This window comes from Neofelis nebulosa, chromosome 15, assembly GCF_028018385.1.
Source record: "Neofelis nebulosa isolate mNeoNeb1 chromosome 15, mNeoNeb1.pri, whole genome shotgun sequence".
In the NCBI taxonomy this organism is placed as follows: domain Eukaryota; kingdom Metazoa; phylum Chordata; class Mammalia; order Carnivora; family Felidae; genus Neofelis; species Neofelis nebulosa.
In genome coordinates this window covers 71110754-71130076 of record NC_080796.1, presented here as the reverse complement: position 1 = coordinate 71130076, position 19323 = coordinate 71110754, and the positions used below count along the sequence as shown (strand labels likewise).

Below are 19323 nucleotides of genomic sequence, written 5' to 3'. Positions count from 1 at the left end.
GCCAGGAGAGGGCCACTGAAGAGCAGAGAGAAGGCCTATGGAAAACCCAAGACGCCAGGAGCCTGAGCCTCTTTCCGGGGCAGCGTAGACCAAGAAAGCAGGGGTCCCGGAGGCCTGACCCGGCTCTGCCAGGCCAGAACCGAGGGAGGCCGGGGCGATCGTTCCCAGAGGTCGCCGGGGGAACTGGTGGGGCCCGGACCTCTTCCCAGGGCCAGACCCTGCCAGAGTTGAGGCAAGAGCCCTCAGGCTGGAGATGGGGGTGCAGACAGATGCTTCCCCACTTCTTCCTTCCCTCTTTCAGTCTGGCTGAGAATCTGGGGGAGGAAAGTCCCTAGGGGTGGAGAGGAAGTTGAGAGCCGCCGCCGGGTGCTGGGCCTGGGCAGAGAGGCAGAGCTAGGAGACAGAGCTAAGTGCGGCGTTGCAAGATGTCTATATTTGCATGCTGAGCTCACTGCTGCTCTTTTCCTCCCCAGAAAATAAAATTACATCATGGTGGGGGGAAGGCAGGAGGGCGGTATATTCGGGAAAGGTGAGAAGAACACAACGGGGCATCACCCCCGAGGAGAGAAGATCCGGGGCTCCAGGTCAAGGGGACGAGGCCCCGTGTTGCTTCCCGCCTGCATCCCTACCCACGCCCCCGCCCCCAATGTGGAGAAGCCCGAGCCGGCCTCCGATCCCTCGCTAGCGGGTCCCCTGACCCAGAAGGGGAGGAGAGAGGTTTTTCCAAACACAGGTCAGCCAGCTAAGAGGATCAGAGGCCCGAGGCCCGCCGGACGCCTAAACCCTAACGCACTCTGTGCTCCCCAGGGTCCCAGCCGCCGCGGCCACCGAAAGGGAACCGGGCGACGAGGGTGTCCCGCTGGGAAAGAACGAAACCCGAGGGCCGGGTCCCGCAGTCCCCGGGGGCGCGGGCAGCGGCCCTCGGCAGCCCACCCGCCGGCCCTCCCTCAAGCCCCGCCCCCGCCCCGCCCCCGCCGTGACGTCACCGGCCGGCCGGGCGGGGCGCGCGGGGCTCGGACTCGGGCTCGGCGGGCGGAAGCGGCGGCGGCGGCGGCGGCGGCAGGAGCGGCGGGAGCCGAGGAGGAGGCTCCGGACGCTGCCCAGGAACCGGGACGCCGGAGAGCCGCGCCCTGAGCGCTCAGCCCGCGGCGGTGAGAGGCGGGCCGGGGCCGGGGCCGGGGCCGGGGTCGGGCTCGGGGCCGGGCGGGCGCGCAGGGGCGGCGACCCGGGGCCGCGGGGGGCGGCCGGGGTGCGGGGTGCGGGGCCCGGCCCGGGGACGCTCGGCCGGGAGCCCGCTTCCCGCGCGGGCCGGCTCGGCCAGGACCCCCGCCGCGGCCCGCGGGGGGCCACCGGGGGACCGGCGGGCGCGTGTCCGGGGCAGGGGGGCGGGAGCCGGGGGCGGGGAGGAGCAGCAAAGGCGAAAGCCCTAATTTCCTCCAGTCCGTGTCGGAAGCGACAGGGACACGCACACCTACGAGAGACACGCCAGCACACACGGTGACACACACCCATGTGACTCTTCCACACATCGCTTCGCACACAGCAAATCACAAACGTCCCTGCACTACACATCCACCCCCTCCCCCCACGGCCTCCATGTGCACGTCCCCTGGGAGAACATCTGTCTGCGGGACAGCTGAGTGGGGGCCCCTGTCCCCAGGCCACCCTGATTGTCTGGGCACAGTCTCCGAGCCCTGGGCCTCAGGTTGCCCCTCTTTAAGACAGAGGGACAGGGAGACGGGATCCGGAGTGAGTGAGCCCGCCTGGCGCCCCGACGCTGGGGGAGCCGGGAAGGTAAGGGGCTGCTGCGGCCTCTGCCCCCCCCCCCCCCCCCCCCCCCCCCCCCCCCCCGCCCAGGCCCACTTAGGTGCCGGGAGCGGCTGGTTTCTGCGCCCCGAGTGGCCCAGGGATGGAGGAGGGGGTGGGAGAAGAGGAGAGGGAGAAAAAGAATGAGTATGAGTCAGCCAAGGATGGAGCCCAAGTCAGAGAGAGAGAGAATGAGGAGAATGTGTGCGAGGGACAGGGACACAGTCGGGGACGGGAGGGGAGGAAGCGAGGCCGAGGTGGCCAGAGCAGTGGGAAGAGGGCTGGGGGCTGGGCAGCACGGGCTCCGAGAGCCAGGACCCGGCGAAAGCAGGATGGGGCGAGGCGCCGGGGAGTTCGCGAAACGTGCTGAATGTGTGGGTTTTGTTTCTCGACGAGTCTGGCCCCCAGGCTGTCAGAGCGATTAGCTTTAATTGCTCTTCCCTTTGTGGCTAAACACTCCGTTGGGGAGATTGCCAGAGATGCCCTAGGCTGCCCACTGCCCCGGTTGCCTACTTCCTCACCGCCCCCGACACCTGTGCCCGTCCTGTGTGCATGTTGTCATGCGTGAAGAGGGCCACGGAGTCACGCCCTGCCGGGCCGTCCCCTTCCCTACGGACCCTCACGCGCCACCTGGATGCAGCCAACCAGTTCAAGCCCCTCCCCCGCCCTTCCCCAAGCTGCTGCTCTCTGGGCAGCAGGGAAACTCTAGCCCTGAGTGTTCAGAGGGGGATACTGAGTCACAGACCCCAGCGGTCCTCGGGGCCACCACCCAGTGAGACCGGCTGAAAGCCCACTGATAGGACAGGAGGAAGGGAGCGAGAGACTGCAGGAAGGAGATGGGTGAGGGGGAGAGGTGGGAAGGAAACCGAAACAGGAGTAGGAGAGACACCACCAGCTGAGTGGCCAGCACTCGGGCCACCTCACCAGCAGGCAGCCCTCTCTGCCCTGCCCGACCCGATGCCAGAGGTCTCCTGATGCCCCCATCGCGGGGCGTCTGCCTTCTCTAAGACTGAGGGCCTCTGTGCCCAGGGCTAACCCACCTGCCTTCTCAGCCTGAGGCCCGGGTATCCCGTCTCCCCTCATTCCCAGGCTGGCCGGCCGAGTCTTAGAGCCCCCTTCTTCCTTTGTTACAGGAAGAAAGACACCCCCCCCCCAAAGCTGAATGGAAGCTAAGGGAAGAAGTCAACTGAGTGGGTTATTAAGGGAATCATTAGGACTAGGACTGCTTGAACTTGGGGCCCAGGTAGAACGGGCGCCCTGCCCTCCCTACTCACCCCTCTGCTTCCCCTCGCCTGGCACCCCATGCCCGGATCCAGAATCGAGGCAGTAAGACCCCCTCCTGCTGGTGTGGGAGACCTCCTCCACCCCCCACTCCGGCAGCTGCCACAGATGTGGGGGGGGGGGGGGGAAGGCTTTCTTTTGAAGTTTACTGGGAGTTTGGGACCAAACGGGAGAGGGGATGGGCATGAAGTAGTGTCCCAACGCACAGGGGTTACCCCGATTTTCTAGGCTTCTCAGGGTGCCCCGGCCCGCTCCTTCCGCAGGTGGTGCCCCAGGGCCCCCACCTGTCTTGCTCTGGGCTCCTATCCCCGGAGGCCAGCATGTAAGATCCTCCCCACCTGCCTCTCTCCCCCCAGCTTCCTCCATCACTTCCGCTTTTGTCAGGGCTCCACCTGGGGCCAGCTTGGAAGGAGAGGGAGGGAGGGAGGAAGGAAGGAAGGAAGGAAGGTAGGTGTGAGGAAGCAGTGAGCAGAGCACAGAATGATCTGGGAGGGAAGGGGACTGACTTCCTGGCAGCCTCAGCTCCGGCCCCGGCCCCGGTTCCTGCCTTGGTATCCTGTCCCAAGAATGGCCTCCGCCCAGGCTGCCTGGTGTTCCCCAGACAACCTCTGTGCTGCTCCGGGGACCTGGAAGACTTTGCAGGGCTGGGAGGGGAGGAGACGCCTCTGTAGGCCCTGAGGAATCCTGAGTCTCGGTGACAAAAGTGACCGGGCGAAGGAGCCCGGCTTCTGCCAAGCCCCACCGGGGCCACACCGCCCCGAGGATGGTGCTTGTCCGTGAGACTTGAGAGCCACCTAAGGAGATTCCACTTCTTGCACCCCAAGAATTCCCCAAGGGGCTGGCCTTGCCCCTGCTGCCCCGCCCAGGCCTGGCTGGACGGATCTCTCCAGGGAGGGAGCCCCCAGGCCGCCTTTCCCACTCCCTGCTGCACAGCTTCTGTCCCTCCTTGCCGCTCCCACACCCCTCCCATCCAGTGGTGTCATTGTCCCCACCGCTGGGGGAGGGGGGGGGCAGAACCGAGGTCACCCTGGTAACCGCGGAGTCCCCGCACCCTCCCCTAGGATCCCTCCTTCGCAGCCTCCTTCCCTCTCCCAGCCCCGGCTCTTCCTCCATTCTGGGGGCCCTCCTCACCCTTCCCTTCTCTCTGCTTTCGGGCCTGTGATTATAGAGCTGACACACGCGTGCGGCGTTCACACACGCGCACGCACACACACACACACACACACACACACACACCTCGTACGCTCACCGCCACCCATCCAGCCCCAGCACGTACACATCCATTCCCAGAACACGCACGCACCCCCACACCCCGCCACCGCCACCTCCCGGTGCCCGCGCCCCTCAACGTTCCCCCCCACCCCCGCGCCTCTTGGGGGCCTCGCGTCTGCCTCGCGCTCTAAGAAAGCTCCTACCCACCGCCCCCCTCCTTCGTGGGTGGCTCACTCACACATTAATCCCTCCCCGCCCACCTCCCCTGGAAGTCTGTGTTTTAGATTCAGAGCCCTAAACCCAACTTCCTTCCAGGAGACACACACACACACACACACACACACACATTCTCCTTCCACAGGATCTAGTTACAGCCTCTTCTGCGTGAAAATGGACAGGAGACCCCTAACCGCTGTCCCATTTCCCAGCCGAGGGCTTGGTGTCAGGGTCTCCTCCATGGGGGGGCAGGGTCTTCTTGGGGGCACCCTGCCTCCTTCCCGTGCTGCCCCTTCCTTTTGAGCTCTCTCCACTCCCCCCCCCCCCCCCCCCCCCCGCCCATGGATGTCCTCATGCCTGGACCCCCTGCCCGTCACCCCCCTCTCCTGGCCCGGGATTATGGAGGGGGTTGGGGGGGGCGCTGGGCTCCAGGGCCTGCTGCTGTGACCTAGATTTCAAGGCAGAGACGGCTCCTGGTGCTGACAGTCAGAGAGCATTGTTCCTGGCCCGGCCTGGTGGGGCGGCCGCCGGGCCCTGCTGTCTGCTTGCACCTGGCTGTGCAAGTGAGCGTGCCCGTGAGTGCCTGTTTCTTGTGGGGGTCCTGCTGGCTCATTGTGTGTGTGTGTCACGGTGCCTGCCACCAAGGGAGGCTTGTTGGTTCCGGTCCGAGTAGGGGGTTGGGAATGCGGACTTCTGGGTCCACGCCTTTTACTATGCCATGCCTGTCTGCCTCAGTTTCCCTGCACCTAGACCAGACATAAGGAAAATGGGGTGAGGCCAGCCCCTCGCTGTCTGCTACGTTCCCAGGCCAGCGTTGGGGTGATTTGTGGGCAGTCCCCGTCAAGTACAAGGTCGTCTATCTCCTTGTCCCAATCCTTGGTTCAGCCAGAGTTTAGGATAGAACTTACTTTTTAAAATGCTTTACTTTTCTCATTATAAAAGAAATATATACTCATTGTGGGGGGGTGGGGAGCCCCTTTTAAACTCAGCACCGGAGTTTCACATCTTACCACTTCCAGAAGTTCATTCTAAGGTCTGACCTTCCTTCTTCCTGTCTTAGTCACGCTTCCTACCTAGTGGGAAGGAGGGCCTTGAACGTTCTCTACCTTCCCACTTCAAGATCTTCCTGAAAGAGGGGTGGGGTGAAGGCCTGGGGGAGCCGCAGCCTCGCCCAAGCCCCCTCTAGGAGCCCACCCCGAAGGTGGTGCCAGCCGGACGTCGGTGCAGGCAGCGGTGACAGCCCCTTTGCTGCCGGACTCTCCCAGAGCTGCCTCGAAACCCCTTCCCCTGCCACCCAGCCAGCCTGGGAACCGGGCAGGGGGCCAGAGCCAGCCGCTTGGTATTCTGGGGCGCGGGGGCTGCGGGCGTAGCACAAAGGCTAGGAGAGAGGGCTGTGCGGAGGCCCGGCAGCCATCAAGGGAGGAACGGGCTCCACAAAGGTGGGGGTGGCCCGTTGCTTCCCCCTCCCCGCCCGCCCGAGCCCTAAGGACTGAATACAGGGGGGCACGGAGGGGCCAGGGGACCGTTAGACCAAGCACCTAGGCATCCATCCAAAATGAGTCATTGGAGGGGCGGTGGGGAGTTGAAGTGAGGGACCCCTTTGCTTCTGGGGAAGAATGGGAGCTAGAACACACGAGCTCTAACCAAGCAGCCCCCCTTCTGCCCCTCCTGCCCCTCCCAGAGCTTCTCACTGCCACAGACGGCCAGCCTGCCTCTCCCTGAAGGTCGTTTTGGAGTGTTGTGGGGTTTTTGTTTTGTTGGTTTTTTTTTTTTTTTTTTTTGACAGGGGGAGGGGTTGCAGGTGGGTGGGGCGATTCTGGGGGGGGGGGGCCTGGGAGGCAGTGGGTGAGAAAGTCTGGAGCAGGTTGCTATGGTAACCGCCTCCTCAGTCAGGGGAGCTGTTGCCAGGGTTACTGCTGGGGGGGGGGCAGAAATGAAAAAAGATGGGGGAGAAGGAGGTGTGACTTGTCACTCTAGGCTGAAGCTTGGCCCTTAGCTTCTCGTCTCTTCCCGACTGCTCCCGCCGCCCTTGGGTCTTCATTTTCTCCCTCCAGCCCGGCCCCCCCCCTCCCCCCCGCCCCCAGCCTCCGCCAGGGTGGAGGGAGCTGGTGGAGGCGGGTGCCGGCGAGGAAACCGGACTGGCACCTCCAGCTCAGCGGCCTCTCCCTTTGTTCATCCCGCCCCCAGTCATGGCCGAGTACGGGACCCTCCTCCAGGACCTGACCAACAACATCACCCTTGAAGACCTGGAACAGCTCAAATCGGCCTGCAAGGAGGACATCCCCAGCGAGAAGAGCGAGGAGATCACTACTGGCAGTGCCTGGTTCAGCTTCCTGGAGAGCCACAACAAGCTGGACAAAGGTGGGCGGGGGCCGCGGCCTCTCGGGCTCAGTCCTGGCGGCGGCAGCGAGAAGCAAGGTCGGGGCCGCACGCGCCAAGCATGCTCCTCTCCGGCAGGACGGGGGAGAGGCTGCGAGTAGAGTCCCGGGGGTGGTGGTCCCTGCGTGCCTTACGGTGCCGTCAGTCACTAACGGGGGCGCTCACACGCCCCTGTGCTATTGTCAGATGTGCGACAACACATTAAAACACAAGTCGAAGGCGATGGGATTAGAAGTAAAACCACAAGTCCCGTCGTTTTCGTATCCACTTTTAGAGACCACTGCTCTGGGAGTGGCTTGGGCGGGGAGTCGGTGCGTTAAGCTAGCCCTGCAAGGCCAGTGTATTTCGAAGGCAGGGTCCAAAGCGGGGGCGTGCTTGGCAAAGGACCACAGTCCCAGAGGCAGGAGTGTCTGGTGTGCCTGGAAGAGCAAAGGGGGCCTGTTTGGCTTGGCTGGTGGGGCCTAGGGTACATTTAGCGGTGGCTGGAAAGGTAAGTTAAGGCTGCGCCGTGGGGGGCCTTGAGGGACGGGGTATTCGGCGGGCGGTAAGTGACCCGTGGGCCCCGTGGGCCGCGAGAGGTACTTGTCTGCCTGTAGCATGGCGAGCGGTCGGGAGGCGGCTGCAGAGGGTCACAGGGGAGGAGCCAGGGAGGAAGGACGGAGGGCGTCTGCAGTCTAGAAGCAGCCCCGCCACGGAGAGCATCCTTCTGGCCACGGCCGTGCCCGGGCTCACGAGGCCCAGCATCTCTCCTGGCTGGTCTGGGGCCTGCACCCCCATGGGTGCTGTCAGGAAATTCTGATGCTGACGAGGAGGAGTGCTAGGGAGTCAGCGTGGGTGTGGGGGGTCAGGAAGGCCATTTAACTCTTCTGTTCTCCCCTCCCCGCAACGTGGAACCTGGTATTCAGCCCGAGTCCCTCGTTCTAAATCCCTAATGTTTTAAACTTCACTGACCAACCACCTGCTCTTCCTGGGAAGTCCTCCGTATTTACTGTTGGTGCCTTAGCTTGCTTGTCCTGCTCGGCAGCCCCGCCCCTTCCAGGGGCGTGCCCTCTGATAGCCAGTGTGGGTCCCAGAAGCCTGGCCTGGTGCGGCAGGGGAGGCCTCTCCAGCCTGGCTGACCCCGTCTCCGTCTTCCTTCAGACAACCTCTCCTACATCGAGCACATCTTCGAGATCTCTCGCCGCCCTGACCTGCTCACCATGGTGGTGGACTACAGAACCCGTGTTCTGAAGATCTCCGAGGAGGATGAGCTGGACACCAAGCTGACCCGCATCCCCAGTGCCAAGAAGTACAAAGGTAGGAGGCCACGCCTTCACCGTGCACCTCTCCCCCTGCCCAGGGGTGATCCTTGGAGCACTTGACTCTGGGGAGAACGGAGGCGGATGCGGCGGGCCTGCCTGCTGTCGTCCACGCCTCCCGTCCCTGGACACCTCCCTTTTTGCCCCCAGACATCATCCGGCAGCCCTCGGAGGAAGAGATCATCAAACTGGCTCCGCCACCGAAGAAAGCCTGAGCGAGGGGGAGGAGAGGAGGAAGGTTGGACCTTCACTGGACCACTCCCTTCCCCCAGCCTCCAGGGGAGGGGCGAGGGCAACCCCCCCAGTCTACCCACTTACTAACCTGGTCCTAACCCCCTTACTGTGCGCGTGTGTGTGCGTGTGCGCACGCTCTGGCTGTCCGTCTGTATGTCTAGCTCATCAAGTTCCTCCTCCTTGTGAGAGGATGGGGGTCGGGCTGGGGGGGGGGGGCTTCGTTTCCCCACTTTAGGGGGAGGTGGGGGCTGTTTCTATGCAAATAGAAATGGGCACATTCCTCCTACTGCCCTTTCCTCCACTCTTCCCCCACACGGCCGAAGTGTGGGAGCAGAAAGGACCTGTATTTTCCTACACTGAGGAGCCGAGCTGGGGGTGAGGGCCTGGGGAGAGGTGGGTGGACCTAATGACGAGCAGCGGGAGGGAAAGTGGTTACCCAAACCCCACCCGGACGGGGCAAAGAACAGCCAGAGTTCCGAGTTTGTACTCCCATGCTGGATTGGCCAACGAGTCTTTTCTAGTGGTTCCTCAGGTTGGAGGGCCTGGGCCCCGGCAGGTCCCATTTTGCTCCCCTCCCATGGGCCTAGGATGGGTATGAGCCAGGGATCTAAGGAGAGAGGACCACTGGATCCCTTCCTGGCCCCGAAGTTCAAACCCCGTGGAGCACCCAGCATTAGACCCTCCCGCCTCCCCCAGAGCCCATGCTGGGAGCAGGCCCCCCTAAACCAGATGTGGGGTGGGGGGGCCCTCTTTTCCACTCCTTTATTCCTACTCAGACTGTTGCACACACTGACTCCAAACCTAGGGAGACTGAGGAATGAGCTCCTTAGGTCTTAACCCCAACCCCGTCCCACCCACAGGGTCCCAGCGTGGTGACTACAGGCGACCCTCCCTATCTCGGGTCTAGAACGCCCCCAGCTGGAACGAAGGGAAGAAGCTAATTACAGTGTCTTCCTTTGCACTGACCACCTGCCCCCGCCCCCCCCCCCCCCCCCGCCGCCAGTTCAGTCCAGGAGGGGACTTGTTAGCCCGTCGCCCATCTTCCCCACTCTCCTGGCGTGTTGGGCTCGTGAATGCCTCCTAGCCAAATCACTAGAGTGCAGTGACCCCAGCCTCCTTCCTGTGCCAAGATGCCCTCCCTGCCCTGACCGTGCTAACTGTGTGTACATATATATCTACATATATGTATATTAAACCCGCACTGCCATGTCTGCCCTTTCTTGTGTCTGGCATTAACTTAGTGTCTAGGCCAGGGCGGGGGTGGGGGGGGCGCAGTGAAGGGAGCGCCAGTCCAGTGGCTGTGTAGTCAAAGCGAAGAAACTTTCTTCAACTTTAAATTCACATGCAATCTCAAGAGACTATTCAGAGAAAGTTTTAAGTTCAGAGCTTTGAAGACGTGGGAGCAAAACTTAAGTGGGAGCGGAGGGCTGGCTGTCGGAGGAGGGAAGAAGCCAGACTGGCCGGAGAGAGCCGCCTCTGTGCCCAGCCCAGCCCAGCCGTCCCCTCTGGCCACCGCTGCGGACACCTGCCTTAACACATACACCTTGAGTACTCCACACAGTTTTGCCTTAAAGGACCTTCCCAAGTTTCCCCAGCCCTGTCTGGCTTCTCCCTCAAGGACAGAGAGCTACTTGCAGAATTGGGAGGGGGGAACTGAGCACGAATTGTCCTTCCGGTCAGGATATGTGATGTGAGAGTGTGTGTGTGTGAGAGAGAGAGAGAGAGGGAGGGAGGAAGGAATTAGGAGCGTTCTCTGAAGAGGAGAGAGGGTGAGATGGGAGAAGGGAGACAGGGTCATTTTCAACAGAGTCTAGTAGTATCTCTGTAAGGCAAAAATAATCTAAAAAGACTAACCTGCCCTCCCATCCCTGTACTGCTGTGAGATCGTCCCTATCCTGTGCTCCCCTGTCTGCAGTGTGCACGGCCTCATTCTAACCCTGGAATAAAGGTGATTGTACTGTACCCGATTCTAGAATTTCTGTGAATTACCAGGACTTTGGAGTCTTTGAATGACTGGGAGGGGAGGGGGAGCGATACCCCAAATCCCTCACCGCAGCCTGGAAAACACCCCTAATGGTATCCTTCCCCCCGCCTCCCCCCACCCGTCTCCCGAGTAGCCCTGAGCTATGGGGCCTGCTCCACTGGAGCCCAGGCCTGGAAACACGGCTGTCCCAGACCAGACCTCCTCAAACGGTAAGGGAGACAGGGCCAGGAGCCTATAGTGGAAGAGACCAACCCGGTCCATCACGAATGAATGGGCCACATGTCGCACACACACAGCGGCAGTCAGAAAGGAGAAGAAGAAAAAAAAAAAAAGCTTTACTGAGAGAAAATACACAACCAATTCCAGAGTGCATGGTTTTCAGGCCACTCCACGACCCCGCCGGCAACAGGAGTGCGCGCGTCCCCGCCTTGGGGAGGAAACGCAGCAGCTGACATCTGGTCTGAGCGTTGCTAAGAAAAGGGGCAGGAGGAAGGAGTGCCTTCCATCCCTTCACTCTGCCCTTCCTTCCTGGCCTGTTCTAGGAGAATCGGGCCGCCTCAGGATGCAGAATTCCCGGTTGGGGGCCGGGGGGGCTGGGGGGGGGGGTGGATAGCAGCACAAGCAATAAGGGCAAAGATTCAACTTAGGACTTTCATTCAGCGACCAGTGACGAGACAGGTGTCCAAGCCCCAGCTATCTTCATCCTTAGATTAACGATTTGTCCCTCAGTCGCGAGATGTCAAGAGGTGGACCAGCTAGAGAGGCCACCCCAGGAGGCCTTTCTCTGCTATACTCTCCTCCCACGAGGAAGGGGGCTGCTGGGGCAGGGTGGGTGGCTTAGAGAATGAAGCAGCTACAGGTAAGAGTGAGCGTGTCCTCTGTCACGTACAGTATGAGGAGAGACAGTCTGCAGTGGCAGAACCTTCCTGAAGTCACAGTTCAGTCAAGTTTTAAAGACGGGCCAGCCTCTGGTTGGGAGAGCATCCTGGGAGCACCCACAAGACCCAAGGAGAGGTAGGAGATCTGGGGCAAAGAACTGAAAGGAACTCCCTGTTTTCCCAACCCCGCAACCGCGGCAGGAAGCAGGGAAGGGCAGAATCGAGGATCTTTCCGTTCTGGAGCCTCCAAAAACCCAAGGGGTCGGCCCCCATCTCTGGTGGCCGCAAACAGAGGGCGGGCTGGGCCCTGTGCGACTGCGAGGGCAGGACTCCCACCCTCCACCTTCAGTCCCTTCCCTGCAGTCACGGAGGACATACAGGTATTCAAACTGACAAGAATTTTAACGTGCTACATCCAAGTTTGACTTGCTTTTTAATATATTTATAGATATAAAATTAGGCCTCTAACAGTGACAGGGCAAGGAGACTGCTGCCACCAAACAACTTTTTTTTTAAGTAACAGAAGAGGTAACATCCTTCCTATCCTTCCTCCACTTCTGCCCCTCCTCCCGCCACCCCAGCCCCCTCACCAGACCTAGTTAGGGGTGACGGGATGAAGAGAAGGGCATGAGGGACACGTCATCGAGTGTGAAACACCATGGGAAGGACAGAGGATGAACGGGTGGGAAGGACAGTGAAGAGTGTGGGGCGGTTAGGGGCTCCGAGGACTCCCCAGAATAACAGGATCCTGGGATGGGGTCGTCCGGGGGCGGGGGGGTGGGGGGGTGGGCAGGGGAATGCAACTGTCACAGACTTTTAAAACATAAAGAAAAAGGTCAACAACCTAAACCAAAGAGAGAACGGCACATCCACCGCCCCCACCCCGGCCCATTGGTACTGAACAGCCAGTTATCCCCGCCCCCCACCCAAGAAACAAGGGAGATTAAAGAAAAGGAAACCCCATTCCCTACCCCAAACCAGTTAACAAAATAGGCTCCCCCCTCCCAAAAAAAACAAGGCTTTGGGGAGAGGCTGTTTCTGCTGAGCCCTCTGCACCTCTCCGCGGAGCCCATGCCAGGGCCTGGCTCCTACTCCTAGCTACTCCGCAGGTTCGCGCCCCCTCCGGTCTGTCTGTCTCCCAGGAGGTCTTTCTTTTATCTAAAGCAAAAAGTCCAAAGTGCGTTTCTGCTGAAGGTAAGGGCCTGAGACAGGAAAGGGCTGTCCAGGCAGGATCGGGGTTGGCAGCTCCGGCCCGCCCCTCCCGGGTCCGAGGCCTCAGGAAGGCATGCACTGCACCCGGTCGGGGCCCTCCTCCTCGTCCGATGTGTCTGAGGAGCTGGGGGACTCATCCGAGTCTGCATCTGTGGCCCCAACCCCAGGCTCTCGCCAGCGCTGTAGAGTGGGAAAGGCCTGTTAGTAGTTTCCCCACAAAGAGGACAAGCCTGTTAGGTCTTAACTGTAACTCAGGTGCTCTAGGCCAGGGGTCGGCGGACTTTTCCTTAAAAGGTCCAGATAATAACTATTACCGATCACGTCTATTGGATATGTCTATCGCAAGTCTTCGGCTCTGCTGTGGTAGCACGAAAGCAGCCACAGACAACGTGAATGGACGGGTATGGCTGTATTCCAGTAAAACTTTTGCCAAAACAGGCAGCATGCCAACCGCCAGAGTTTGCTAACCCCTGCCCTAGGCCTCTTTGGGCAGAAGGAAAAACAGAAAGTCACTCTGACACTTATCATTTTTCCCAACTCCTTCCCCACCCTCACGCCTCTGCAAACACCGCGCTCTCAGGCATGGCGATGGAGAGCAGAGAGCAGACCCCACCCGTCTGCCTGGTGGCTCTTCCAAGGCTGCACCAGGGCTCTGGTGGGGGTGCAGGACAATGGATAAGCAACCCAACCACAACCACCCGATCGCTTTTTAAAATGGCGAGGAAGTGTGCACTAGGACATGTGACCCTTGCGGGGGTCACCGCCCCCGGGCGCCCACCCCCCAATGCCAGCTTACCCGGTGGTGGCGTCTCTGTCTCAGGTGATGCATGAGGAACCAGAGCATGTGGCTATCAAACAGGTCAGTGTGGTGCAAGCTGTCTTCATCCCGCTCCCGCTTGTTCTTCTTAATCACCTGAACCGGAGAGGGTGCTGGGGGTGAGTGTGGCGAGTAATGACTAGGGACCCCGGCCCTGATCAGAAGGGACTGGCGCCCCATCCCCCTGAAAACGTCCTCCGGGAGCCGTTAAGCCGAAGGGGAGCCAGACCAGATTAGGAAAGGGTGCCCCAGGTTTATCCACTGAGAAGGTCAGGAAGCTCTAAAATAGAACGATTCTTCCGAAAGACCCCCCCTTCCCCACTCCGCCATGAACTCAGCGCACTCCACAGCTGCCCCTGGACCCCTGCGCAGGGGATGCTCCCCGAGGGCCAATCACAGCCGCGTGGGGGAGGGTGTTAGACTCAAAGTGCAACATGGACCTCCGCAGTCAGCTACTTACATCCTTCAGCCCCGTCAGCTCAGTGGAAGTTTCAGCGGTGGGTGCCCAGATCTTGACATCGTGGTCTAGGCCGCTGGTTGCCAGCACGGGCAGGTGAGGGTGGGGCTCAAGACAGTTTACCTGGTCAAGAGAAAAGGAAACCACAGGCTCAGGGGTATATGGGAATAGGACTTAAAAACCACTACTCACCTTGAGCCAAACATATTCCTCAATCAGAGCTGAGAGAGTGCTGGGAAGGCAGGCCCAACCACCACGAACGCAGGCCAAGGGCCCTGGGGGTGGAAGAAACGCTGGACACAGACTGGGTAGATAGAACAGGCCCAACTCTCATCTCCCAGGTATAGGTAGGGGTGGCCTCGCCCTAGACACAGCCCCAGGGGCAGGCGGGTGACTAGCCAAGCTCACTGCTGGCTTCACAAAAAGGCAGTGAGGTCCAGATGACCTCATCTACTCCGGATTCCACAGTCCCAACTTGCCCAAGGCTGGAAAAAAAACATCTCAGTGCCTTTCACCAAATGGCAAATAAATTTTTAAAAATGAAGAAAGCAGCAGCTGCCGCTGAGCCCCCAGAAAAGAGAGAACAATCACATTCACTTGGCACGGTTTACTTGGACTGGAGGGAGGCACAGGCTGGGGAGGGGTGAGGCAGTGGAGGCACGCGGATGCTGGAGAACCCTGCACGCCCCAGGGGGACGGCATCCTGCTGTGCACCCAGAAAGCCCAACAGGCTCAGCCACAGGGTGGCACAGTGTAGGAACACAGCTTCCTGGGGCATCCACGGCATCAATGTAAACCACCTCTGGGTACAGTGACTGCACAGGAGAAAGGGACTGTGGCAGACAGGCAGGCCTTCTGGCTTCAGCAGCTTCCTTCTGTCTGGGGGCACCCATGCCCCCTGCTGTCTAACTTGGAAACATCAGCCTTCCAAACAGGGCAGGGCAGGGCAGGGCAGGGCAGGGCAGGGCAGGCAGCTCCCAGGGCCACTGGAAGAGCTGGTCCCAGATCTAGCTGCTAAAGCATTTTGGGGCTTAGTCAGCCGAAGAATAGATAGGAAAGGCACCCGGAAGGAAGAGGGTGTGGCCCTAGCCAGTCCTCACCCGCACCCCCCCCCCCCCCATCCCATCCCGCCTTGCAGCTGCCCCCGTAGGCCAAAAAAACAACCCCTGGCAAAAAGCCTCTTTTATCTTTTCCTTCTCTCTGGACCAACCTCCTCTGCCTGGCCTGCACACGCAGAGAGCGCAGCTGAGGGGAAACTGGGGCCAGCATGGAAAATAATACTGACCCGGGCTTCCAATCGTCTTTGTTCTTCCATTTTACAAGTAAATAAATGCTCAGAGAAAACTGAAGTGAAGCCCGAGCCCGAGAGTAAAGCAGAAACCACGTTTCCCCTCTTCTCTTTCTCTCAAGCCCCGTATCAGCTCGCTGCGAAGTTTCTACTGGGGCTCTCTTCAGGTAGTGCGGACAGTTCTCAGCATCTGCGGCATGAGGAGACCCCAGACAGGAGCTCCACTGCCAGAGATTATTATCCAAAGATACGTGACAACTTACACGTACAAACCAGAGATCATTCCGCCGCCTCCTGATGAGCCCTCCACCCCGACTACCTCTCCTAGAGCAAGTCAGCGAAATCAAAAAAGTTCCTTGGAACTTGGGACTAAGGACAAAGCCAAAGGCAAGAGAGACAGCAGTCAATACCGTATAGTACGTGGGTTGGAGCCTGCAGGGGGAGCCGACAGAGAGCTTCTGGGCCAGGCCCGTCTGAACGCCAGCACTACCCGGTCAGTAACAACCTGAGCAGAGCAACGAGCTCCAGCCTCAAGAGGCCTGGGCTGGGAGATACGCGGATGGGACGGAGCAGTGAAGTGCTCTGGGGGACCAAGGACTGTCCTTTAACATCAACCCCACCCCCTTGTCCTTAAATGGGAACAAAGAAAGGACTAGAGACTGACGCAAAACCCGAGTCGAGAGACCTGGGCAAGGCGGATGATAACTTCTAAGATCCCTTCTGGCTGTAATATTCTACTTTACGATGAGCTGCTATGCATCTTCTTTGGAGGCTGGTGCCCGGCGAGCAGCTGCGGGGAAGTTAGGGCCAAAAACACGGAGGCGGCCAGGTGGGAACACACAGATCATCAAGCTCACATGGGGACAAGAACGAGCTGGGAAACGCTCTTCAGGGTGCAGCCTCTAGATCTCTCCTTCTGGTCTCTCACTCTCGTGACCACCAGATCCAGGCGTGGGGCCCGCCTATCCCAAGCGGCTGCCCTCTCCACCTGAGAACCTGGATTACCCATCAGACCCTGATATTGGCAGAGCTGAAAGCAAACCGGCCTGCAGAGTGGCTTGGGAGAGGGCATTCGGCCCTGCGTCTCTCCGGAACGGAACGCAAGACAGTTTATGATCTAGAAAGGATTCGCTGGGCCCTTCTGACTTCCTTCTGACTACATGCCTACTGCAGAATTCTCATGAAGACGCCAGTGTTTTAGTTTGTTCACTGCAGATGATAGAGGAGGACCTACGGAAGGGCAGGACAGGAAGCGGGCAACAGTGAGATACACCTTCAAGCTCCACACCCTCTCCACATGCGTCCAGGCCAGAGAAGCCTGGGATCTCTACTGGCCCCAGGTCCCGAAAACTTAGACAAAACCAGAAAAAAACCTGAAAGAGCTTCACGTGAAGGCAAGAAACACACAAGGAAAGGGAGCCTGACTGCAAAGCACCATTTTAAATTCTACCACCACTGTCTGGACACCTCATGAAGAGATGGGCTCTTTGCAACTGCCCGGAGCTGAGACGGGATGAAAAGGGAGAGAGACCAAGCTGTCTCAGCCGTTCCTGAGAGGCTCCTAACTAGACTCGGGTAATCAGTACAAGGCAGTCTCCCAAACTGCCTCTTTCAGATCTTCTGCAGTCCAAAAACCTTACAATAGGAAGCCACTAAATTCCTTTTCAGAGTCTGGGTCTCAAAAAAGAAAACAAATATATGATGAGCTAGATGGATCTTAAGAGCTGACCGTACTTCACTCCCCAATTCAGGACCCCTCATGCTTCCTTTCTGCCCTACCCCTTCGAAGGGTGTCTGGAATTCAAAGGACAGGCAGACTGTGATCTGCTCATGGGCTGTACAGCAGGCTGCTCAGTCATTACTTAAACTACCACCACAACAAATCACCGTATTTGCTCTGTCCCTATCTAAATGTAGATGTTACGGGTTTATATTCATTTAAATATAAACATGACATTTCACCTTTACGTATGTAATACGTATCTCCTAAGTACAAGGATATTCTCCTATATAAATAAAACGCTATTGTCACGTGACAGAACCCTAACATTGAACGCCCCACGAAAGGATGTGTGGACCATATTCTGACTCTCCCAACTGCCTGAAAAGTGCTCCTTCTACCTTGTATCCACTGACCCAGGATCCAGTCAAGATGCCTACTCGGCTACTCTTAAGGGATGAGGCACGTGGCACGGAGACCCCTTTGGCACTGGGCACGATGGGAGTGCCCCGAACTCCAGTGCTCTCCTTTCAGAAAAGGTGCGTGGCTAGAGACCCCGCATTCAGGCCACAGGCTCTTCCCTACAGTCCCTTTCTCTCCCGAACAAACCATGCCTCAGAGGGGCAGAAGGCAGAACACGGGAGAAAACATTCCAGGCAAACCTCAGCACCCCCTGGTGCCTTCGATGTGGCTGGCCAGACTCCAAGACAGGGCATCGCGCCGCCACAGTGAACTCAGGGGCCCTGCGAACACCTACCTCAATGGCGAGAAGAGCAGGGAGCCGGCCAGGCCGGCACAGCGTACTCACCACGCCTCCCTTGTCCCCCTCCATGAACTGCACGATCTGGCAGGAGGACTTCTCCCAGAGGAAGATGTGCCCGCAGTCACTGCCGCTCACCACAAACTCGCTCTTGGGGCCATAGAAATTGACGCCTTTTACTGAAACGATGAACGAGGGAAGAAACCACACGGAAGTTGGCATCAGGCCTGTATGTATTTACCTCATAGGGAATTTAGTTATTCACAAACTCCGAGTCAGCAAAGAGCCACAGAATCCCTTTCATTTTCACAAACCAAATCAAGGGCTTGTGCGTATACAACAGACAGAGCAAGAGTCATGCCATTCCCAGAGCCTGCTTCTAGTCCCTCGAAGAGCTCCGTGGGGCAGAGGGGCTCCGGTCCCTCGGTGGCAGCCTCAATCACCGTGGTCTATACCCTGCGGGGCAACCCCGGCCTCACGAATGCCTTACCTGTCCCGGCCTGAATCCCCCGACTAGGCAGCCCTGTTCCACACTCCCGGCCCATCCTTGGTTTGTGTGCTTCCTTAGGACCCCGTCAGTGCTTCCTGGGCCGGCAGTGGGGCTAAGGACGACGGAGGAATATGCCACAGCTGCCCGTAAGAAGCGCCCGTACCCAAGACTGAACAACAGGGCTCCGCTCTGGGACGTGGCTAGGGGAGCTGGGGGCCCAAGCTCCGCGCCGAGCACGGGGCTGCACCCTCGCCCTGGCTGCCCGTGGACTGAGTTCCAAGCCCAAGTTCTCTCGCTCTCCTCACTCACTCGGAAGGAAAGGACACGTCCCTCCAAGTCAAAATTATGACAGATACTTGTTGGGAGTGGTGGCAGCAACAGAGCCGTGGCCACCCCAACTTTTCTGTACACGAGAGTCCAGTAGGGAGCTTCTCGAGAACTCCAACCACGCTGTACCCCACGCCAGCTGAATCAGATGTCTGAAGACAGAAGCCACGCTTCGGCATTTCCGAAAGGTCGGCAGTGAGTCCGTGGCACGGCGAAGCTAGGCAGCCGCACGCAGAACCCAGACGGCCGTTCCCGCCACAGACTGGGGAGGAGCCCCCAGCACCTCCTCTGCCTCCTCCCAGAGGCCCACCGCCCCCTCCACCCTAGAGTGAGCAGCTCCCCCCTATTTCAGGCAGTTCGGTACCACCGGCAGCGGACGGCTTTCCCAGCCTCCCCGACAAGCCTGGTAAGCCTGCAGTCGCCTGCAGCCCCAGGAAAAATAGTCACCCACGTCCCCTTACGCCCAGAGGAAGTAACCTCACTGCAGGGATCGAGGGGCTTCGGGCCCTCCGTGCTTGAGCACAGCAGGCCCGTGAAAACCCCCGGCTAATTAATCAGGGACACCCTCCCCCTGCCAAGTCCCTCAGGTAGTTCTTATCTGCACAACCTGATTGAAACACTGCAGTTCTCCAAGCCACCGGACAGAAACTGAAAGACAGCCTCACCTGTGGCATTATTTCTGTGGCCCTTGTATCTCTTCACATACTGGGCCCCGTCGCTGTGAGAGGAGTTGAAGAGGTAAATGTCTTCGTCGTTGTAACTGGCCAGGAGCTCTGCCAAGAACAAGCAGACAGTAGTGAAGGCAAAGGCTGAAAAACAGCCGGGACCAGGAGTCGGGGGCTGGGGTGCAGCTTCTGGCCGGTAGTGCCCCCTCCTAATACCCGGGGATGGCACCCATCTCACTCGGTTGGAACGGCAGGCAGGTCAGGTGTCCAGGGTAGACTGAGAACACGCTGCCAACCCA

At 59.5% G+C, this 19323-nt stretch overlaps 2 protein-coding genes across 4 annotated transcripts in view; one reads left to right on the top strand and one right to left on the bottom strand.

Moving 5' to 3' along the window:
- The first annotated feature begins 1008 nt into the window (after positions 1-1008).
- PEA15 (proliferation and apoptosis adaptor protein 15) lies at positions 1009-10388 on the top strand. Its single transcript, XM_058700989.1, has 4 exons — positions 1009-1151; positions 6703-6876; positions 8035-8190; positions 8343-10388. Exons 2-4 carry the CDS (start codon positions 6705-6707, stop codon positions 8405-8407), a joined length of 393 nt encoding a protein of 130 aa, XP_058556972.1. The 5' UTR covers positions 1009-1151; positions 6703-6704; the 3' UTR covers positions 8408-10388.
- A 1316-nt stretch (positions 10389-11704) lies between these two features.
- DCAF8 (DDB1 and CUL4 associated factor 8) overlaps positions 11705-19323 on the bottom strand; it is a 41409-nt gene continuing 33790 nt past the window's right edge. For all 3 annotated transcript variants that reach the window (XM_058700972.1, XM_058700971.1, XM_058700973.1), the window contains exons 10-14: positions 19025-19132; positions 17591-17721; positions 13778-13897; positions 13297-13413; positions 11705-12680 (exon numbers count right to left, since the gene is read on the bottom strand). In XM_058700972.1, the coding sequence (XP_058556955.1) occupies positions 12564-12680; positions 13297-13413; positions 13778-13897; positions 17591-17721; positions 19025-19132 (593 nt within the window). In that variant the 3' untranslated portion in view covers positions 11705-12563. The remainder of the gene's footprint in view (positions 12681-13296; positions 13414-13777; positions 13898-17590; positions 17722-19024; positions 19133-19323) is intronic.